General features: G+C 39.0%; 1 protein-coding gene across 2 annotated transcripts; it reads right to left on the minus strand.

Annotated features, from left to right (window-relative positions):
* Positions 1–12,213: 12,213 nt before the first annotated feature.
* Positions 12,214–16,981, minus strand: CTLA4 (cytotoxic T-lymphocyte-associated protein 4). Of its 2 annotated transcripts, XM_004674363.1 has the most exons (4): positions 16,873–16,981; positions 13,999–14,346; positions 13,485–13,594; positions 12,214–12,318 (listed from the first exon to the last, which is right to left on the minus strand). In XM_004674363.1, the coding sequence occupies exons 1-4, from the start codon at positions 16,979–16,981 to the stop codon at positions 12,214–12,216; spliced, it is 672 nt and encodes a 223-aa protein (XP_004674420.1). The 2 variants fall into 2 exon arrangements, with proteins under 2 accessions (XP_004674420.1, XP_004674421.1); XM_004674364.1 differs by lacking the exon at positions 13,485–13,594 and having other exon boundaries at positions 12,251–12,318.
* Positions 16,982–17,207: the final 226 nt, after the last annotated feature.

Here is a 17,207-nt window from a genome sequence, read left to right on the forward strand (position 1 = left end):
TTTGTAGTACAGGAAGACTAAGATTTCTAATGGCAGTATGGAAAGCAATGAGAACTTCTTGATAGACTATTTCAGCAGAGATGGAAAGGATTTTGGAGTCTACCTGGGTTCAGCATGGGAGTACTTACTGGTTTCTCTTTGTGAAAGAACTTTTTAGCTAATGACTTACTGAGTTCCTTCAATTTCTAGTGTTGAATGATTCCATAGTAATAATGTGACTATGTCTTAAAATATATTGCATTGGCCAGATTAACTAAAGAGATAACATGAAGGAAAATCTGAGTAATGAGTGATATGCCTGTCAATCATAGAGGAATTCAATAGGTGAAACAGAAAGAGGTCTCTTGAGAAATGGTTGGCCACAGGGTGTAACACCTCATCACATTTCTTGCTGGTGAAACCCTCTTGCTTTGCTGAGAAGGACTCATTTGCTGAGCTTTCACAGATGTAGAAATATGGAGTCAGCAGGTTGCGAAGCCAATTGGCAGTTTCAGTCATGTCATTTACAAGAAGAATTTGATAACCAATTCAGAAATGAATTGTGCTCCTTTCCTCTCTTGATTAGCACACCTCACCAAACCCATTTTGACTGTTGCAAGTGTGTGGTCTCATGTCTAACTTGTTATGGAGCTAAAGTATTGAGTTCTTTCCAGAAAGCAAATCTCTGAGGTTTGGGGGGGGGGGCAGAGTGGAAGGAGAGAATGGCATCTATTTTAAAAATCACATGACTTTCATTCAATAATAAAAATTAATATTCTAGCAAAAAATGGACTAGAAATATAACCTGTGTTAAATAAATTTTACTTGTTTGATGAACAGAAATTATATTAACATGTATGTTTCTTATCAAGCATACCAGAGATAGTAACATAATAAAAATGAAGCTGAAAATAGATTAAGAAAGTGAAAACATCTGAGAGGTCTAGACTTAATAACATCTCTAAACCTTGACCTTCTCATCTGTAAATCATGAATTTTCTAGCATTCCCTACTTCTCAGGGCAATTATGATGGTCATTTGACTACTATAATTCTGCAGTGTACTTTGAAACCAAAAAGTGTTTCTCATGTGAAAGGCATCAGGAAAATTAATGTACAGAGAAATTAAATGACTTACATGAAACTGGCAGCTAATTACTGATGGTCTAAGACTTAGAGCTAGTAAGATTTGTGTGTTATCCACAGTATTTCCTCACTAGACTTTTACAATTTTCCTTGTGAATCAATCATGAAATCAAGATGGCAACTTTAAAAGACATCATTAAGTAGTTAGATCTATACTCGGGCCTTTAACCACACAAAAGTAATTGAAAGAATTTAACATCAAATGATGGTCCTCTTCGAAGATTGTTCAGTATTCTGCTTGGAAACCAAAATTTGGTAAACACATTGAAATAGGCTTAGATTGTCCTCCTCTGACACATCAAGGAAGCAGGTGAATTTCAGCGTACTCTCTTCTTATCCACTCCCTATCCTGGCATGAACCACAAGCCAGGTCTGCTTCCAGACATTTGCTGGACTCAGTTAGTAGAATTTCGAGCCTGAGATTTGACATAGCTATATCATTCCTGGGAAATAGGTTACAAATTCACACCTCATAAGTAGATATCCTACAACTCTTGGATCCCTGCTCCTTAAATTGATCTAGGTTCATTGAAAGTTAATTTAGCCTTTATTTCATCTGTAATAAAATATTCATTCCACTGAAGTTATTCATTGAAAAAGTATTTGTTACTGCTAAGTGTCCAAGTCACCATAGTGGAAAATGAGCAGAACAATAACAACAAAAAATGTTTTCAAGACCCTACACCGCCAGTGACAAAACCACTAACAATATACAAATCATTGACCATTGTGGTTTATATCCAAGCTTATAGTCACAATTAGCCAAGATACAACTGTTTCAATTCACATATTCATTCACTTCAGGTCACACAGACTTGAGATGTCCTTTCATATAAATGAAAACTGCTCCCTTATTTCTTCCTGCCTGCTCTTAACAAAGGGAAGAAGAAATTGACCTCTGTATAGTGAATTTTCCATTCCCAATCTAAGTTTGGGTTTCTTTTAAGTTCCTGTCTTTTAAATTACCAAGCTGAGTCTAATCACTGCAACCAGACTTGATGTGACGAGCAGCTCCAGAAGATGGTCTTGCATTTCCTACAGATCACACTCTGTGTTTATCCCCCAGACTTACTCATTTCAGGCAGGTTCATGTACTGCTTACATATCCTAAAGGTGTCTGCTAATGTGCTAGTACTTAGCCAAGAATTTGTCACCTGCTATTTCTGTAATTTGTTTTTCCTCTCTAAGTGCACTTTTCTACACTTGTTCTTAATTGAAATTCATCTTGTTTATATCTGAAAACCTCTGCAGTTTGTCAAGGTCACTTTAAATTCTAATGATCACCTACAGACTCAGATTTGAAAAGGACCTGGGAGATGGTGAATCTAACAACCCCCTTATATTACAGAAAAGGAAATGGAGATCCAGAGGCTTAGAGGACATTTCTAAAGATGTGATGGATCAGTTGGGATCTCAACTCAGAACAGATCTCATTGCCAGTGGCTCAGTGGAAGAACCTTGAACAAGTTATTACTTAACAGAGGTGTGGATAGGGTTTAGGGGGCACTGTAGACACTGAGACAAGAAAGCAATAACAGACGTTCTTTAATTTTCCTAGGATGAGGGAAGTGAGAAAATAGTGACCAGAGCTCAGTACTAGCAAAGAGAAGGAGCCATCAACCAGAGATGTTGTCAGAAAAGGACACAACCATTGTTCTAGTTACTGTGTCCAAGTGGAGCTGACTGGAAGAAATCCTTCAACCATCACCCCACCGCCTTCTCCCACCCAAGGAAGGTGGGTGATATGGTCCATCAGGTTGGCTTCCCAGCACATGTGGTACAAGAGAAAACCAAGAATAGATTTAGAGGAGACTAGCTAGTTCATGCTGTAAATTCAGTCACCAAGCATTAATATCTATCTCTATTTTAACCAATATCAGTCTTCTTATAGAGGCTCTGTGTTTAACAAATATTTGATGAAGGGGAAATGAAGAAAAGGGGGGAAAGCAAGACAAGCAGAAAAAGATATAGAACTGTTTTGTGCCAGGTATTGTGCCATGTACAATGAGGGGTGGTGAAGAAATAATAAAAGCATTCTCTAGTGATATACTAGTAATATATTACTACATAGCATAGGGTTAAACCTATTATTCACACCAACTCTTTTAGTCTACAGTCTCATTCTAAAGGTGAGGAAATAGAGCATAAAGTATTGAACAGGAAAATCTCCAGTGTCAAGCTCTAACCACTACTCCACACAGCCTCTATAAAGTAAAACAACTCCTGCAGGGAATTCATTATGTGTTTGAAGAGACAGTAATATTTGTGCACAAAAACTTAATTGTGAAAGTTAATACTAATTTACATCAGCACAAGACAGCATAGGAATGAATCTGAGACAGAGTATTCAGTTAGGGCTAGAACAATCAGCAAAGGAACCAGGATAACAATTAAATAGCTAACTGAGAAATTTTTAATCAACTGCAAACCTGCTAGAGTAGAGACAAGAGCTCTCTCAATAAGGGCTGCCAATCACCTGGCCATAACAGTTCATTTCAGACACCACAGTTTTTTCAGGGGCAAGCTTTCAAAGTTACATACAGATCTGGTCCCTCAGCTCACAGGATCACGGGAATCACCAGGGCCAGCCTCCTGCTCTCAGGTCAGAAAATAACTAATGTGCTGTTTTGTCAAATGAAAAAAAAAATCTTGTACTTCTTTTCTAGATTTTATGGAAAAGAAAATCAGTGAACACAGGTTTGTAGGTCTATGCAGAGGAAAGCATTCAAACAATAGAATATAACAAAGTAAGACAAAACTTGCACATTACTCATTTGTCTCTATTACAAGCTTTGACCGTAATTTAGACTGTTTTTTAGAAACATACAGTATTTAATAAATTTATCAACAGAAGTCTTCTCATTTAAAGCAAAGAAAGTAGTTTCCTTTACATTTGCACGTGCATTTTAACCTCCAAGAAAATAGACATCACATTTGGTTTGAGATATTGCGGTGTGGTTTTTCAATTAGGTTTCTGTTATGTTCTACAAACAGAAAAACCAGTCTGTGTCTAATCTAATACCTATAAATTTCCACAGATGGTCGCAGAATATTGTAGTGGATGAAGATTTGGCCACATGTTTTCCAATTCGTGACTTAAAATTGTGTTTTTACCACATTCGTTTTTATTAAAAATTTCCATTGACTATTCTTTTTCCAGAGAGAGTAATTATAAAATAATTCTCTCAGTTTCACTAGGCATAGAGACATCTAATTTGAGAACATTTGTAGGTTAGGCAGCCAAGTTAGATAGAAATAGTTCAACTGTACTGAATTAAGCCAGTTGTGTTAAGAGAGTTGTCAAAAGTCACATTCATCAAAGCTAGTTTGATCCCAATGTGTTTAAAACACCACAGAAGATGGAAGTTACTGAGGATGAATCTGGGCACTAACTTCCAGAGCAGCCAGGAAGTCCCTTAAGTCTGGCTTATAAAAGCAGCCTTGTTCCCATACTATATGTGCTGCTTGTTCCCACCCTTGCCGGAATGCTGAAGGGCACACCATTGAGTACAGAGTTAAGGAAGAGTCCAGGGTTTACTATCAGGCTAACATGAATCCAAATCCACTTATTACACTTATTGTGATGAATCTTTGCAAAATATTTAACAAAAATCAAAATAATATTTTCCTATCTAAAGTTTGGGTAGCTAAATATAAGCAGAACTTGCTCATTTCCCACAGTCAGCTCAATCTAGAAAAGATACAAGATCAGATATAAACACTGATACTCAAGAGTGTTCAGGACTCAAAAAGGGAAGGATCAAGTGCAATGAATGGAGCCATGGATGAGCGCTTAGAGACACTGTACAGAGAAAGGGGTTTAGTTGGGTACAGGAAAAGGTAAGGAGTGGTTAAAATTCCTTTGGGTTGTCAATGACCGCTTCAGTACCATATGTGATAATCATACATGATTCTCTAGAGAACGATGTTTAAAAAAGAGTCTGAGGATAGTACCTAGGATCAATAGCCCATTGGTGAATTGTAGACATCCTCAATGTTAGTAGTGCTAGGCAAGGTCTCTAGGAGAAGAGATGTTCCTTAACTTAAGGAGTTCAGTGGGACATTGACCTTACTTTATTCACCAAGCTTGCCAATATTCTCCAACACCTCTCCCAAGCATAGGATGTTCTATACTCTGTATCCCCAGATGTCTGCAGGAGTTAATCCTTCAACAGGTCTTTCTCCCAAGACTCTTGCCATGCCCATCCTTTGATTTTATTTCCCTTCCCCTCTGATTAATGTTGATAAGGATCCAGAAGGTCAACCCTGCGGAAATCTGTGATAGGACTGAATATGAGGCATTCTTCTTAACTCTGAACCCAATCTAAATATAAGAAGAAGAGTCCCCCTTTTTACCTTGTTCTTTGAAACACAAAGAGTGAATGCCTCAGGAAGCCCACAAAACATATCTAATTCCTCTTTCATATGCATCTTACAAGTTGGCCGAAGCACAGTTCATGCCATTCAGCTTGCCTGAGCTTGAAGGACTCTGCCGTGCCTTTGTGATCATCCTTCATGCTGCTCCCTCACTGCCACTTTTGCTTCTGTGCAATGATACCCACCCCACAACACCTCCACCACCACCCATCCACACTGACCCATTATCTATAATGCCCATTCCTGGCAGGGAAGGTCTTTTCTGTTTAGACCCTTGATGTTCCCACACAGTGACTTCTACTAGAAATTACTTTTTCATAACTACCATTGTCACAGTCTCAGCTGGATAGTCCCTGGATTCTGACTTGCCTTCTCTTGAACCTCTTTGTGACCTATGATATTACGCCTACTCAATTGTTTTATTCACAGAATGCCAGTTGACTTTGTCATTTTGTGGCATCCTAAGGTTTCTGTCTCCTACATTTGTTCTCTATTTTTTTTTTTCTTAAAGGGACTCCTTGCTTATTTTCCAGCACCTCTCAACCCTAACATTTCCTCCCTATTTTCCCCACCCCCGACTTTCCCTTCTACTGATTATTATACTTTTACCAACTATTTCAAGGGTCACAGATATACATGCAAAGTGACACCCACTGACTTCCACTGGTTGTTACTTTCTGTTGTCAGTCTATTTTGAATGGGAAATAATCCCCCCTTACAGGGAGTACATTGCAGGTTAGCTGAGACTCACTGGATGCATAATGACTTCCATTCTCCTCTCTCCAAGAGAAGCTATGACATCCACAATCCACAAGCAGCCAGCAGTGTGCCTGCACTGCTGGTGAATGGGAGTACTGGGAAAGCAGTCACAACTAAAACTAGGGATTGAAACTAGTGGTTCACTTTTAAGTCTTTAACTTCCTGCGTGCGTGCTCTCTCTCTCTCAGATAAAATCAATTTCTCTCTCTCTCTCTCTCTGCAATTCTTAGCTGTTAGAGCTAATAATGTAATGAATATGCTTATAAGAAAGCACTTGTCTAAAGAATATACGCTGACTCTGACACCAATTTGTTACCCTCATGAAGTAGGTTCCGCTTCAATAATAAATGTAAAGTGAATCCTCCTCATTCACTCTCCATTTTGCCCTTTTCCTTTAGCATGTAGACTGCAGAATTCAGAAATGGTCATTTAACAAGAGCTTGGGCATTGGAATTCAACATCAGTTCTAATCCTGATGCTGCCCCCTTACTAGCTGTGTGGCGTTGGGCAAGTAGTAAAACCTATCAACTCAGTTTCCTCATCTATAAAACTAAGGAAATAACCATACCTCTTCTGCAAAAATTGTACAAGAATTGCTTTAGCAAAGGGACATTTGTGTTTTATTATGGCCCTCACATGGTAGTTTCTGTCCTCTCTTCATTATAAATAAGAATGCTTCCAACATTCAGCTTACTCGATAGGAAAGAAACACTTGAGAATTCTAACTAGTCTTAGTTAAAAAATTAAAGCATCCTGTCTTCGAGGTTCAACCTAGTCAAAGGTCGCCTCTAGTAATGCCAGAGGCAAACTGATACCCACAGCTGAGTAGAGACCATGTCTGAGTTACAAGTTAGAGACAAATTTTCATTTTCAACAAGACCCATTTTCAACAAGTTGAAGAACATAATGTTAATAGTGGAGTGACTGTACAGAGCACACTAAAATATTGTCACAGGGAAGCAAGAAGAAAAAATAGCATCCTCAGGAAAGTGCTGTTGGTGAGAAATCGTTAAATGTTGCTTTCTAAAACTCGAAATCACCTCCTGAAATATATTTCCTACAATTTCTCCGAGAGATAACTTCCTCTATTTGTTTGAATAAATAATATCACATTTTGTGACGAATACTATGTTTTTGAAACACTGCTGGTTGTTATGGTAACCTGATTGTGTGTGATAAAAAGAATGCATATCGTTTCACTGGGTGGTTCTATGAGTTCGAGCAGAAGGTTGAAGCTTTCTCCAAGTACTCAGGCTTTGCTGAATAACCCTGGCACCATTTTGTTCTGTTTTCCCACAGCATTCCTGAAGACAGGCTTTATCACTCTAGACTCCTTGGTATCTTGAAAGGTGAAGGAAGAAATAGAAAAGGTGGAGCAAACATCAGACCAGAAACAGAAACCCTGCTCTCCCAGTTTAACAGAGCAACTGGGAGGGAGGAGGCAGAAGGGAGAGCAGGTTTTCTGTGGTAACTGGAGTGGAGGTAACAGTGCCCTGTAGCAGAGGCCTGACTTCCCAGCCTGGTTCAGATCCTCGCTCTGTGACCTTAAACAAGTTTCTCAGTGTTTCTGAGACTGGCTTTCTCCAAAACTGTGAAAATAATTGCAAGTTCCTTTCTCTAGTCCTAATCATCTAGTCCTAACAGGATTAGTAGGATCCTACTGAGACCTTTTAAAATTTTGATACAAAGACTCTTCCTCCCACTTGATGAATGAAAAAGATCTGGGTCTGAAGCACCTCAATCTGCATTTTTCCCAAATATCCCATTTCATATTGCATGCAGTAAATGTAAGAACTGTAACAGTATAACCATGCAAGCAGATTTCTAATAAAAGGCTGAGATTTTCAGTAAGAATCACAAAATCCTTGCATATATAGACCAGAGTGGGTCGACTTCTAAGAAAGTTGTTAGCACGACCCATTAGCCCCTGCCACCCTGAGCTTTAATCTTATGCGTGACCACAGCCGGGCACAGTAGATTGTGTTAGTACTGGAACAGCAGCCACAATGTCACATTGTTGTCACTGAGAAACTTGTGGGGAAAGGCCTCTACTATATGTTTACTCACAGTCATTAAAAATATAAAATTTCCTGCAATAGCATAGTCAGATCAGATATAGTGTTTTGAGGGTTTGTCTATGTTTTTTATTTTTGGCTGACTCTTTAACTGTGAACCTATAAACCCCTATCATCCTGTAATCAAAGAAGCATAGAAGAAGAAAGAACTGTTCCTCCCTCTCCATCAACATGGTGTGTCATCTGTCTCATCTGAATAGAGAAGATTCTCCTGTGATGAGAAAAAAAAAAGTATAAAGTAAAACAAGGCCTCTAAGAAGCCTGAGTCATGGCTTTGACCAGGTGCATAAGAGAAGTAAGGCAGTAACGATAACTTTCTGGAGAAAGTTATTTTCTTCTTTTTTTAAAACCTCCCAAAACAGTAACTTAAATTTACAAATTCTTAAACTTCTTTACAGGCTTTGCTGTCATTAACAGCACAATGATATCAATATTTTGCAAGTTTGGTCCCAGGTAAATTTTGTGTCCATCCTGCAGACAGAAGATGTATCAGAGTCAGTATAAAAATATGATCAGTTTTATCAACAATTCAGACTCCAAAAAGAGAAGGAAAAATAAGGATGAGAATTTTTCTCCCTTCTCACCTCAAACGTGTGTGTGTGTGTGTGTGTGTGTGTGTGTGTGTGTGTGTGAAGATGGGAAGACTGGATTGACATAGAATGTGTGGAGCAGGGTAACCAACTAGAGCTCACATTCCAGTGTCCTAAAGTGTTGACCCAAGTGACAAGTTGACCTCACACAGTTTTGCTAGTCAGAGGGAAAAGTACGAGCAGATTGAGACCACCTTAAAAAACAATGCAAGGTTTTGCATAAAAGACGTTTGTCCTTCCCATAGTCCCAGATTTCCTAGCTCTCCAACTCTTCAGAATATTTATTTGAGCATCTGCTGAATGTCTAAAACCATGAAATTTCTGTCTTGGACAAGTTCCCACTCAAGCTAGAGAGAAAAGACATGCACATTTGAAATTAGACATGAAACCAAGTACAGTTGTGAAACAGAAGGGGAGAAATCCACATGGGCTTGGAGTATCAGTAAATATGATGGAGGAGGCGGAATTTTAGATGAATCTTCATGAATATGAAAATAAGATAAAGATAGGTGGGGATGATGAATAGGAAAACAGAAAATAGTAGAAATAAAGGTACTGGCCTGGGAAAAGGGAGATGAGCAGCAGGTGCTGATATCAATCACAGTTGCACCTGATGCATATAGCCACAGACAGCTCTGTCCTCCACTCATCATCTGCATTTCTGTTTAAGACAGGCGGTTCCAGAGAGGAGGATATACTACCAGGCTTTTCCGTCATGGTGGATGGAACCTCATTTAGATGAGTGGAAGCTTTAGGCTCCCTCAGGGCCCTAATCACAGAGATAGAAATAGTGATGAAGACCATTGGCCCTGTGACAGGGCAATGCATCTCTCTTATAAACAAAACTGTGACTAGAAGAAGCTTTCATCTGGTGCTCAGATGCCTTATGATCATTTTCTCTTCTTTCAGTGGAACTCCAGGTTGAAATCTTTCTTGTCTATTTCCTCTCGCAAAGAGGAACCTCTTTTGAGCTAAGAGGTACTTTATTTATTGAGATTGAATGAATAGGACAATTATTCCTTCCATGAACAGCTTAGGGTAAGATCAGAGGAGATTTGAAGCTTATGTAAAGCAGTTCATTATCTAAAGGTGTCTGAAAAGCAACTTCAAGCTCCCTTTCTAAAGACTTCTCTGGCATTTGGATTGGCCATCAATATGGAAGAGAATTGTCCCTCGAAAGACATTTGGAAGAGTATAAATGGTACTATACTATCCCCTGGGGCTTCCTAATTGTGTGTTTCTTCATGGTTTCCAACCAAAGGCTGAAAGCAAAAAGGTATAGTATTGCTCTCAATCTTCCTCTACTTAGCTAGTTTCCCTTACCACATTTTGAAACACCTGTCCACTTTTATTTAACAAACTCTATGGAATGCTCATAGGTGCTGTCTCATTTGTTTGTTAGCACTTGCTGGACAAAAGAGAGAGTCACTTATGGAGAATTTCTCAAAACTTGATATAGGTATAAAAAGCACTGGAGAACTTGTTGAAGAACAACCTTCTAAGTACCATGGCCCAAGGATTGTGACTCAGTACATCTGAGGTTAAAATAAACACTCAAATCAGTGTTTTTATAAGTGACCCAGTTGTCTTGAGTTACAGATGGTCCCTGTCCACACTAAGAATCATTGCATAAGACAAATAACAGGATGTTAGGGTCAAGAATAAGAAACTTGGAGTGGAAACCAAGCAGGCTGAGACAACACGTTGATTAACCAACAGTCACAGAGGGTTCAGTGGGCCAGGCCTATGTCTGCCAACTGATAGCAATACAGTATCACAGGTTTGTTTTCTCACATTTGTGGAATAATCCATTTGGCAGCTGCAAGGGAAAGTTCCATGCACAGAAGCAGATCACAATGCCTGCAGGAGCATAGTTGCCAACATTGGAGTTGCTATGGCAACTGTAATCATTGCACAGGTTAAGCTGAGAAAGAGGGGAAGAACCAGTGCAAGAGAGAATGCTGTGTGTTTTATATAGGATTGCACTGTTTTATCGCCCAAATGGCTGTGAAGAAATCAGAAGGACAGAGGATGAGTTCCAAGAATGGCTTGCAAATAAAGGACTGGTGGACAGCTCATTCATGTAGCATTATTTTCCCTTTTGAGTGTTTCTAGTATTTCTAATATTGGAGACTCCACTCACTGCTGAATGAATCAAGCAAAAATAAATCAAACATAGCACTCGAATATAAGGCAGATAAATACAATGCTGGAAAACAATCACCACAGATTTTTATTTAATTAAAAATATTATACATGTTGCTGCATTTTCATGGAAAATATTGAGTTAATAAAATACCAACAATGTTGGTTTTCAGAGAGCTTCACGTACCCCATTCTACCAACTTCTGTTTTTTTTTTAATTCTGTACATGGCATTAACCATATAAGAAATTGGAACATCCTTGAAATTCATACCTACAGGACTCCTGGAAGGAGCCATTTCCTCAGTGGTGGTGTCATATCAAGTTAACTCACATACCACCAGTTTTGACTTCCTTGCAAATCATTGAAAGGACCTGGCATAAAAGCCCAAAGCACATGTCAACACCAGTTCAGCCCAACATATCTGCAAGAATCTATCCTCACTTCGTCTAATTTCTAAGCCAGTTAACAAGTGATCCTGTATTGTACCTGGTGTATTAGTGTCCTCAGCCCTTCTGCAAAACTTCCCTTAAACCTCCAGTGGGAAGACACTGCCATATAGTGTTTATATTCAAACCATCAGCAAACACACAAAAGCACATCCACAATATTATCAAATAAAAAATACATATTGGTTATAATACAACCTTTGGAATCTCTGGCTGGAACATAGTCAGGTCAGGTTCTTTTTAAGTCTTCATGTAATTATCCATGTGTTAAGAAAAATTACATGATATTAAAATTTGACTTGAAAACATCATTTCAGCTACAGATTTCTCATATAAATACAAGGTGTATACAATATCATTCTCTCCTTCACTCTCCTCCTAGACTGTTTTTACACTCTTCTATTCCCTAACTTAGTTCCTTGATCTCACATCACCATGTTGTACCCCCCCCCCAATTGCACCCAAGTGACACTTTTAGTAAATTAGATCAGATGTGAATAGGAACATCCCAGTTCTGCTTTTCCTGCTCCTTTAAATTATAGTACAATAATTTGGGTTCTGCAACCAACTTAATATTAAAGAGCAATGAATCCTCCCAAAATACACAAACAAACAAAAATGGCTGGATAGCAAAAGTAAGAATTGCCTCCACTCTTTAGAATTGGAAAATGGTCTTTCTTCTTCATAATGGTCTCTCAATTGATGGGAATGAAGTAAGGCTGAAATTGCTTTTCACATTCTGGCTCTGTTGGGGGCATTTTCACATAGACCCCTGTAGTAAGAAGGCTCCTTTTCTTTAGCTGCCAAACACAAAAAGAAACAATTATTGTTGAAGAATACAGAAATCACAATAATAATAGAACCCAACAATGGTGAGTACTGACCCCACTAGAAAATGTTCACAATATACAGAATTATAAGCACCAGGGTGTTTTCTTGATTCTGCTATTAAAATTCACTTTAGATAAATAACTGTGCTATTGATGTAAAATTGCAACCATTTCCCCTTGAATTGGAAGTAGGAGAAAGAGACTTTGAGAGAACACAAAGAACATCCAAAATGCTGGGATCTTGTCTATGAGAGGTTGAGCTTTATAAGACTTTAGTTATTATTATAATAGACTTTAGTTATTCTGCTTGAGAGCTGTATTTCTCATCTCCACTCATCACATGCTTTTTATTACTTTTTTTTCTATTGCATTAGTTGCCACCTAGGTAAATTGAGGTCTAATCTGTTAGCCTGTGTAGCAATTTGTAGCAAATGAGGTAGGAAGAAGTTACAGCAAAAAATATATAGAGATAGATGCTGAGTCCAGGATCTTGAAATAGAAATCAAGGGAGAGATGGAAGGAAGGAGGGAGAGAAAAGGGAGAAGTTTGTGATGACAAACTGGTAACAGGTATCTGAGAGGGACTGTCAGAACAAATTCTGACAGGACATCTGATTCTATACTGTCATCTCTTCTGCTACCAACTTTAATAAATAAAAACCGGGGTTTTCATTAACGGGGCTGGAGGAGAGAACAAGACTTCCCATTGAGCAGATTGGGATAACAAGAAGCCCAGGTCACATACAAGTTGGTCATAAAAGGTACAAGTAGGGTGGCCACAAGCCACATGGTCTCCAACAGAACTTTGCCCAATCTAATCTTGTATTTCATGTGCAGTTGTCATGAGGATAAAGAGCAAAACAGCTGCCCCATGTTGTTCAAACAGTTACTCAAACTGAAACCCTGTTCAGGAGCACACAAACATTCAATGTCAAACACACTCATCTAAAATATTAGTCATCCTGAAACCTCCAAAGACCAATGCCAAGGGTTTCAGTGTGTTTGTTACCACTGCCCTTCCTCATCCTCACTTATTGCTTCATCTCAAGAAAACTAAATGCAACAGCATCATTTGGTCAGTTGTTATGACTAAATTTATCCCTGCCAAAAATGGTATGTTTTCAGCATCATACTCACCATTTTGCTCAAAGAAACAGCTGTGATGAGGAAGCTGTAAAAAAACAACCCTGAACTAACTGCTGCAAGGATCCAGAGTTGAAAATCAGAATCTGGGCATGGTTCTGGATCTGCAACAAAAAGCATAGTAGAACTTTCAGCCCTACTTGCCCCATTGATGAAAATAGAAAGAGATTTGAGCTTCTAACCCCATCGACCCCTAAATAATATAGAGACACCCATAAATAAATTGGTTTATTAAAGGTCTACCTTCCCAGAAGTGTCCTGTGAGAGGCACAGGCCAAATTTCATGATACTTAATCACCTTTCCTGACCCATTTGATCTTATATGTGTGCTATCTGGTTTAACACCCATACTAAACAAGACTACTGTGTGGTATTCCAAAGAATTTGTACAGAGAATTTTCACAACCCTAAAGATAAGCCACCTGGAATTAGGAGCAAAATATTTTCATACCAAAAAAAAAAAAAATTACTGCCAAAGATGTCAATTTAGTGATTTGACTTTGCTCACCAATGACATAAATCTGGGTTCCATCGCCCATGCCTGCATAGTAGGGTGGGGGGTACATGAGCTCCACCTTGCAGAAGTAGAGTCCTGTGTCTGTGGCTCTCAGCCCGTGGATGGTCAGGTTGACTTTGCTTCCACTAGAGGTACCAACGCAAGAGGAATCATCTAAGAAATTCAACTCGTCCTCAACCATGTATGTTGCAGCACAGATTTCAGTCATCTGACTGTCTTCCAGACGCAGCACTGTCACCCGGACCTCATCAGCTTTGCCCGAAGAGCCATACTCACACACGAAGCTGGCAACACCCCGGCTGTTGGCCAGGACCACTGCAGGTTGGGTCACATGCATCTCTAAATTGGGAAACCCAAAGGAAGCACAGTAAATGTATGCTCACCCCAATCAAGCCCAGGCATAACTTGAGCCAGGAAAGGCTTACATTCTGAGGCCCCTCCAGTTACAGCTTTCTACCCTTCATCAGACCCATTCACCCTCCCTTTCCCCTTTATCTCTCCCCCACCCCAGATTCCCCTTCATCCCTCAGCTGTTTTCTTACTCTCCATAAAGGTATCTCCCTATTGGAAAAATAGTTTATTAAGGCAGTTGGTATGACAGGAAAAACATTGGTGTTGGAAAGAGAAGACATGGTTCTACTGTGACATTTGCAATTTCAGACACATCCTACCTCCACACAAAATCCCTTCATTTTCCCTCATATGTAGTAAGAGCTTATGATAGCAAGGTGCCTTCCAGCTTCAGTATTCTAAGGTTGTAATAGAATGGTATAAATTGTATATAATTTAGGAGCAATAATGAGTAGTAAAGTTCATTTTGGAGGCTGAGATACAGAATCTCATATTATCACTCAAAGCATATCTTGAAAACCTCTGCCTATATTCAGCTGGCCCCGTACCTCTGTCACCCATGAGTCGTTATATCTGGGCTCACTCTTCTGACCACCCCCTTTCCCTAGTATTACTACTGTAGAGTAAGGGATGTGCTAGATAAAGGAAGCCACAGATCAAGGGCACCAGGTCGTTTCCTCTCTAGGCTGAGGCAACCCTGGCTGTTAACTTCTGTGGGCTTCCCCAGTCACCGCCACCTCTTCCGCCTCCTCTATCCTTCAGTTGAACACTCTCGTAGTCTTTTGTTCTTTTCCCCTCTGGCTCCTACAGGACTGAAGAGGCCAGTTCTCCACACAAAATAGTTCATATCTAAAATATGATGTTTTAATGTCAAATTTCCTTCCTGCAAATAACTTCTCCAATTAATAACCTAAGTGACACCCCAAACTTGGGTTAAGGCACACCATTCATTCTGCCCAAACCCATGGATGGCCTTACATACAATTGATTGCAAAAACAATAAATGTCAGTGTTTTTCATGATCTAATCTTAACCTATCACCCCAGTTTAAGTTTCCAGGACAGCTGTTCCTATATATTGACGCACTAGTACTTTTCTCCCAAACTCCAGTGCTGAACAATTATCTGTCCTCAGAAGAGCAAATGCTATAGTAGCTGTCACTGCCATCATTAATCCACAGCACTACCTAGTTAGACAACAGTCTCCTTCCGCAAAACTCATGTCTGCCTACTAGAGATACCCTCCAAGCATCTTTGGCACTATTATAACTCCGTTGCTATAGTTAATCAAAATCTGCTCTGTATTAAAGTTTTCATGTACTCATCATATAAACTCAATCTTTGCCTTTGGCTTATAAACTCCTGGAAGAAGCCATTACATTCTGATCAAGTGGGCATTCAATAATCCTTGCTGTATAGCTCTTAAAAAGAAAACCAAGTTTTCTACCTTCCTCCAGACAAGCTCCCACTTACCACCACTAAATCTGGTCATACTTGATTTCCAGGATCTACCAGGTCCCAGTTACAGATTAAGATAAATTTCTTAAGTAGGAAGTTTTATTGCTTCTAAGCATTTTCAATCTTTACCTGTCCAAAACTGTAAAATAAGGTGTACTTGAATGTTTCTTATCTGGTAAAAATTAAATCATAAATACCTCTTTGAGCATTATTTCAAACAAAACATATGTTTTCTTAACTGAAACAATCTAGAGAGAGATTAAGTGGAAGTACAGTGGAAATGTTCACCTTTTTAAGCTATATTAACAAACCTAGCATCAACCTCTGAGAAAGTCTTCACCAGAAAACTGGGGAATTTGCATCTGAAGTCCACAGGCAGTAGGTCACACAGCAGGAGCAGCTAATCATAATTAATAGCATCCTTTCTTTGCACTTCCTTCCTTCCTTTCGTTTTTTTTTCACAGTGCTTTCATTTTTCAAAATAATTAGTTAATTAAATTATAAAATTGATTAAGATGACCTTTAAAACTTTGAATTGCATAAAGAAGGCATTCTTCCCATTATTTGCTTAGATTTTAAACAACCTGTCTGTTTAGCTTAAAAAAGAATTAGAGAACCTTAAACCTTGAATTGGGAAGAAACTTCTACTCATTTGCTTAAGTCATTATTTTTTAAAAAGAAATTTTGAGCTTGTCCTAATTCCAAATTCAAATGTATTAAGGACTGTGGATATCTTTTTCCTCTTAAATCTCATAACTTTACAATATTTTCTTCCTATCTTATAGAAATGTCAGAAATTGTTTGATCTCCCAAACTAATTCAGATATATTCTTTAAGTCCCTAAGAGCTGGCACAGCTGGGAACCATATCCCGCTTCTTCACTACTACCAACTGTCCCCTGCAGATCTTGGAGTCCAGAGCCATCTAAATCAAACACTTGGAGTTTTTATTTAGCTTCTGGCTTTGTTATAAATCACTGTCCTTTACTGCTAAAAGAAATGAAACCCTGGTGGGAAAAAAACCTCCTCCACCCTCCTTCTCCAAAAGCCTCACTCACCTTTGGAGAAGACAGGGATGAAGAGAAGAGAAAATAAGGCAGTGCAAGGCCAGGTCCCAGAAGGCAGGTCCAGCCAAGCTCCGGGCCTCTGGAATCCAAAGTGAGGCATGACTTTATGGGAGCCGTGTTCAGGTCTTCAGGAAGCAGAGTGAAACCTTTCAGGATCCTAACGCTTTGAAATGTGTTTGAACCCACACAGAATTAGGACTTTATATAGCTGACTTTGATCCCAGATACACATGTGCATGCACAGAAGGTACCTGAATAGAAGCCTTTTTGTTTTGGTTTTACGAGAAAGGAAGTCGTGGGTTTAGCTGTTACGTCGAAAAGATAAC

The sequence above is a fragment of the Condylura cristata genome, unplaced genomic scaffold, assembly GCF_000260355.1.
Source record: "Condylura cristata isolate star-nosed mole 26May11 unplaced genomic scaffold, ConCri1.0 scaffold00002, whole genome shotgun sequence".
In the NCBI taxonomy this organism is placed as follows: Eukaryota; Metazoa; Chordata; class Mammalia; order Eulipotyphla; family Talpidae; genus Condylura; species Condylura cristata.

Excerpts from the sequence above, each read along its gene's own strand:
- CTLA4 (XM_004674363.1), bottom strand. The coding sequence starts at position 16,981 with ATGCCTCACTTTGGATTCCAGAGGCCCGGAGCTTGGCTGGACCTGCCT. Across the intron at positions 14,347-16,872 it reads CATCCCTGTCTTCTCCAAAG|AGATGCATGTGACCCAACCT; the intron begins GTGAGTGAGGCT and ends TTCCCAATTTAG. Across the intron at positions 13,595-13,998 it reads AACCCAGATTTATGTCATTG|ATCCAGAACCATGCCCAGAT; the intron begins GTGAGCAAAGTC and ends TTTTTGTTGCAG.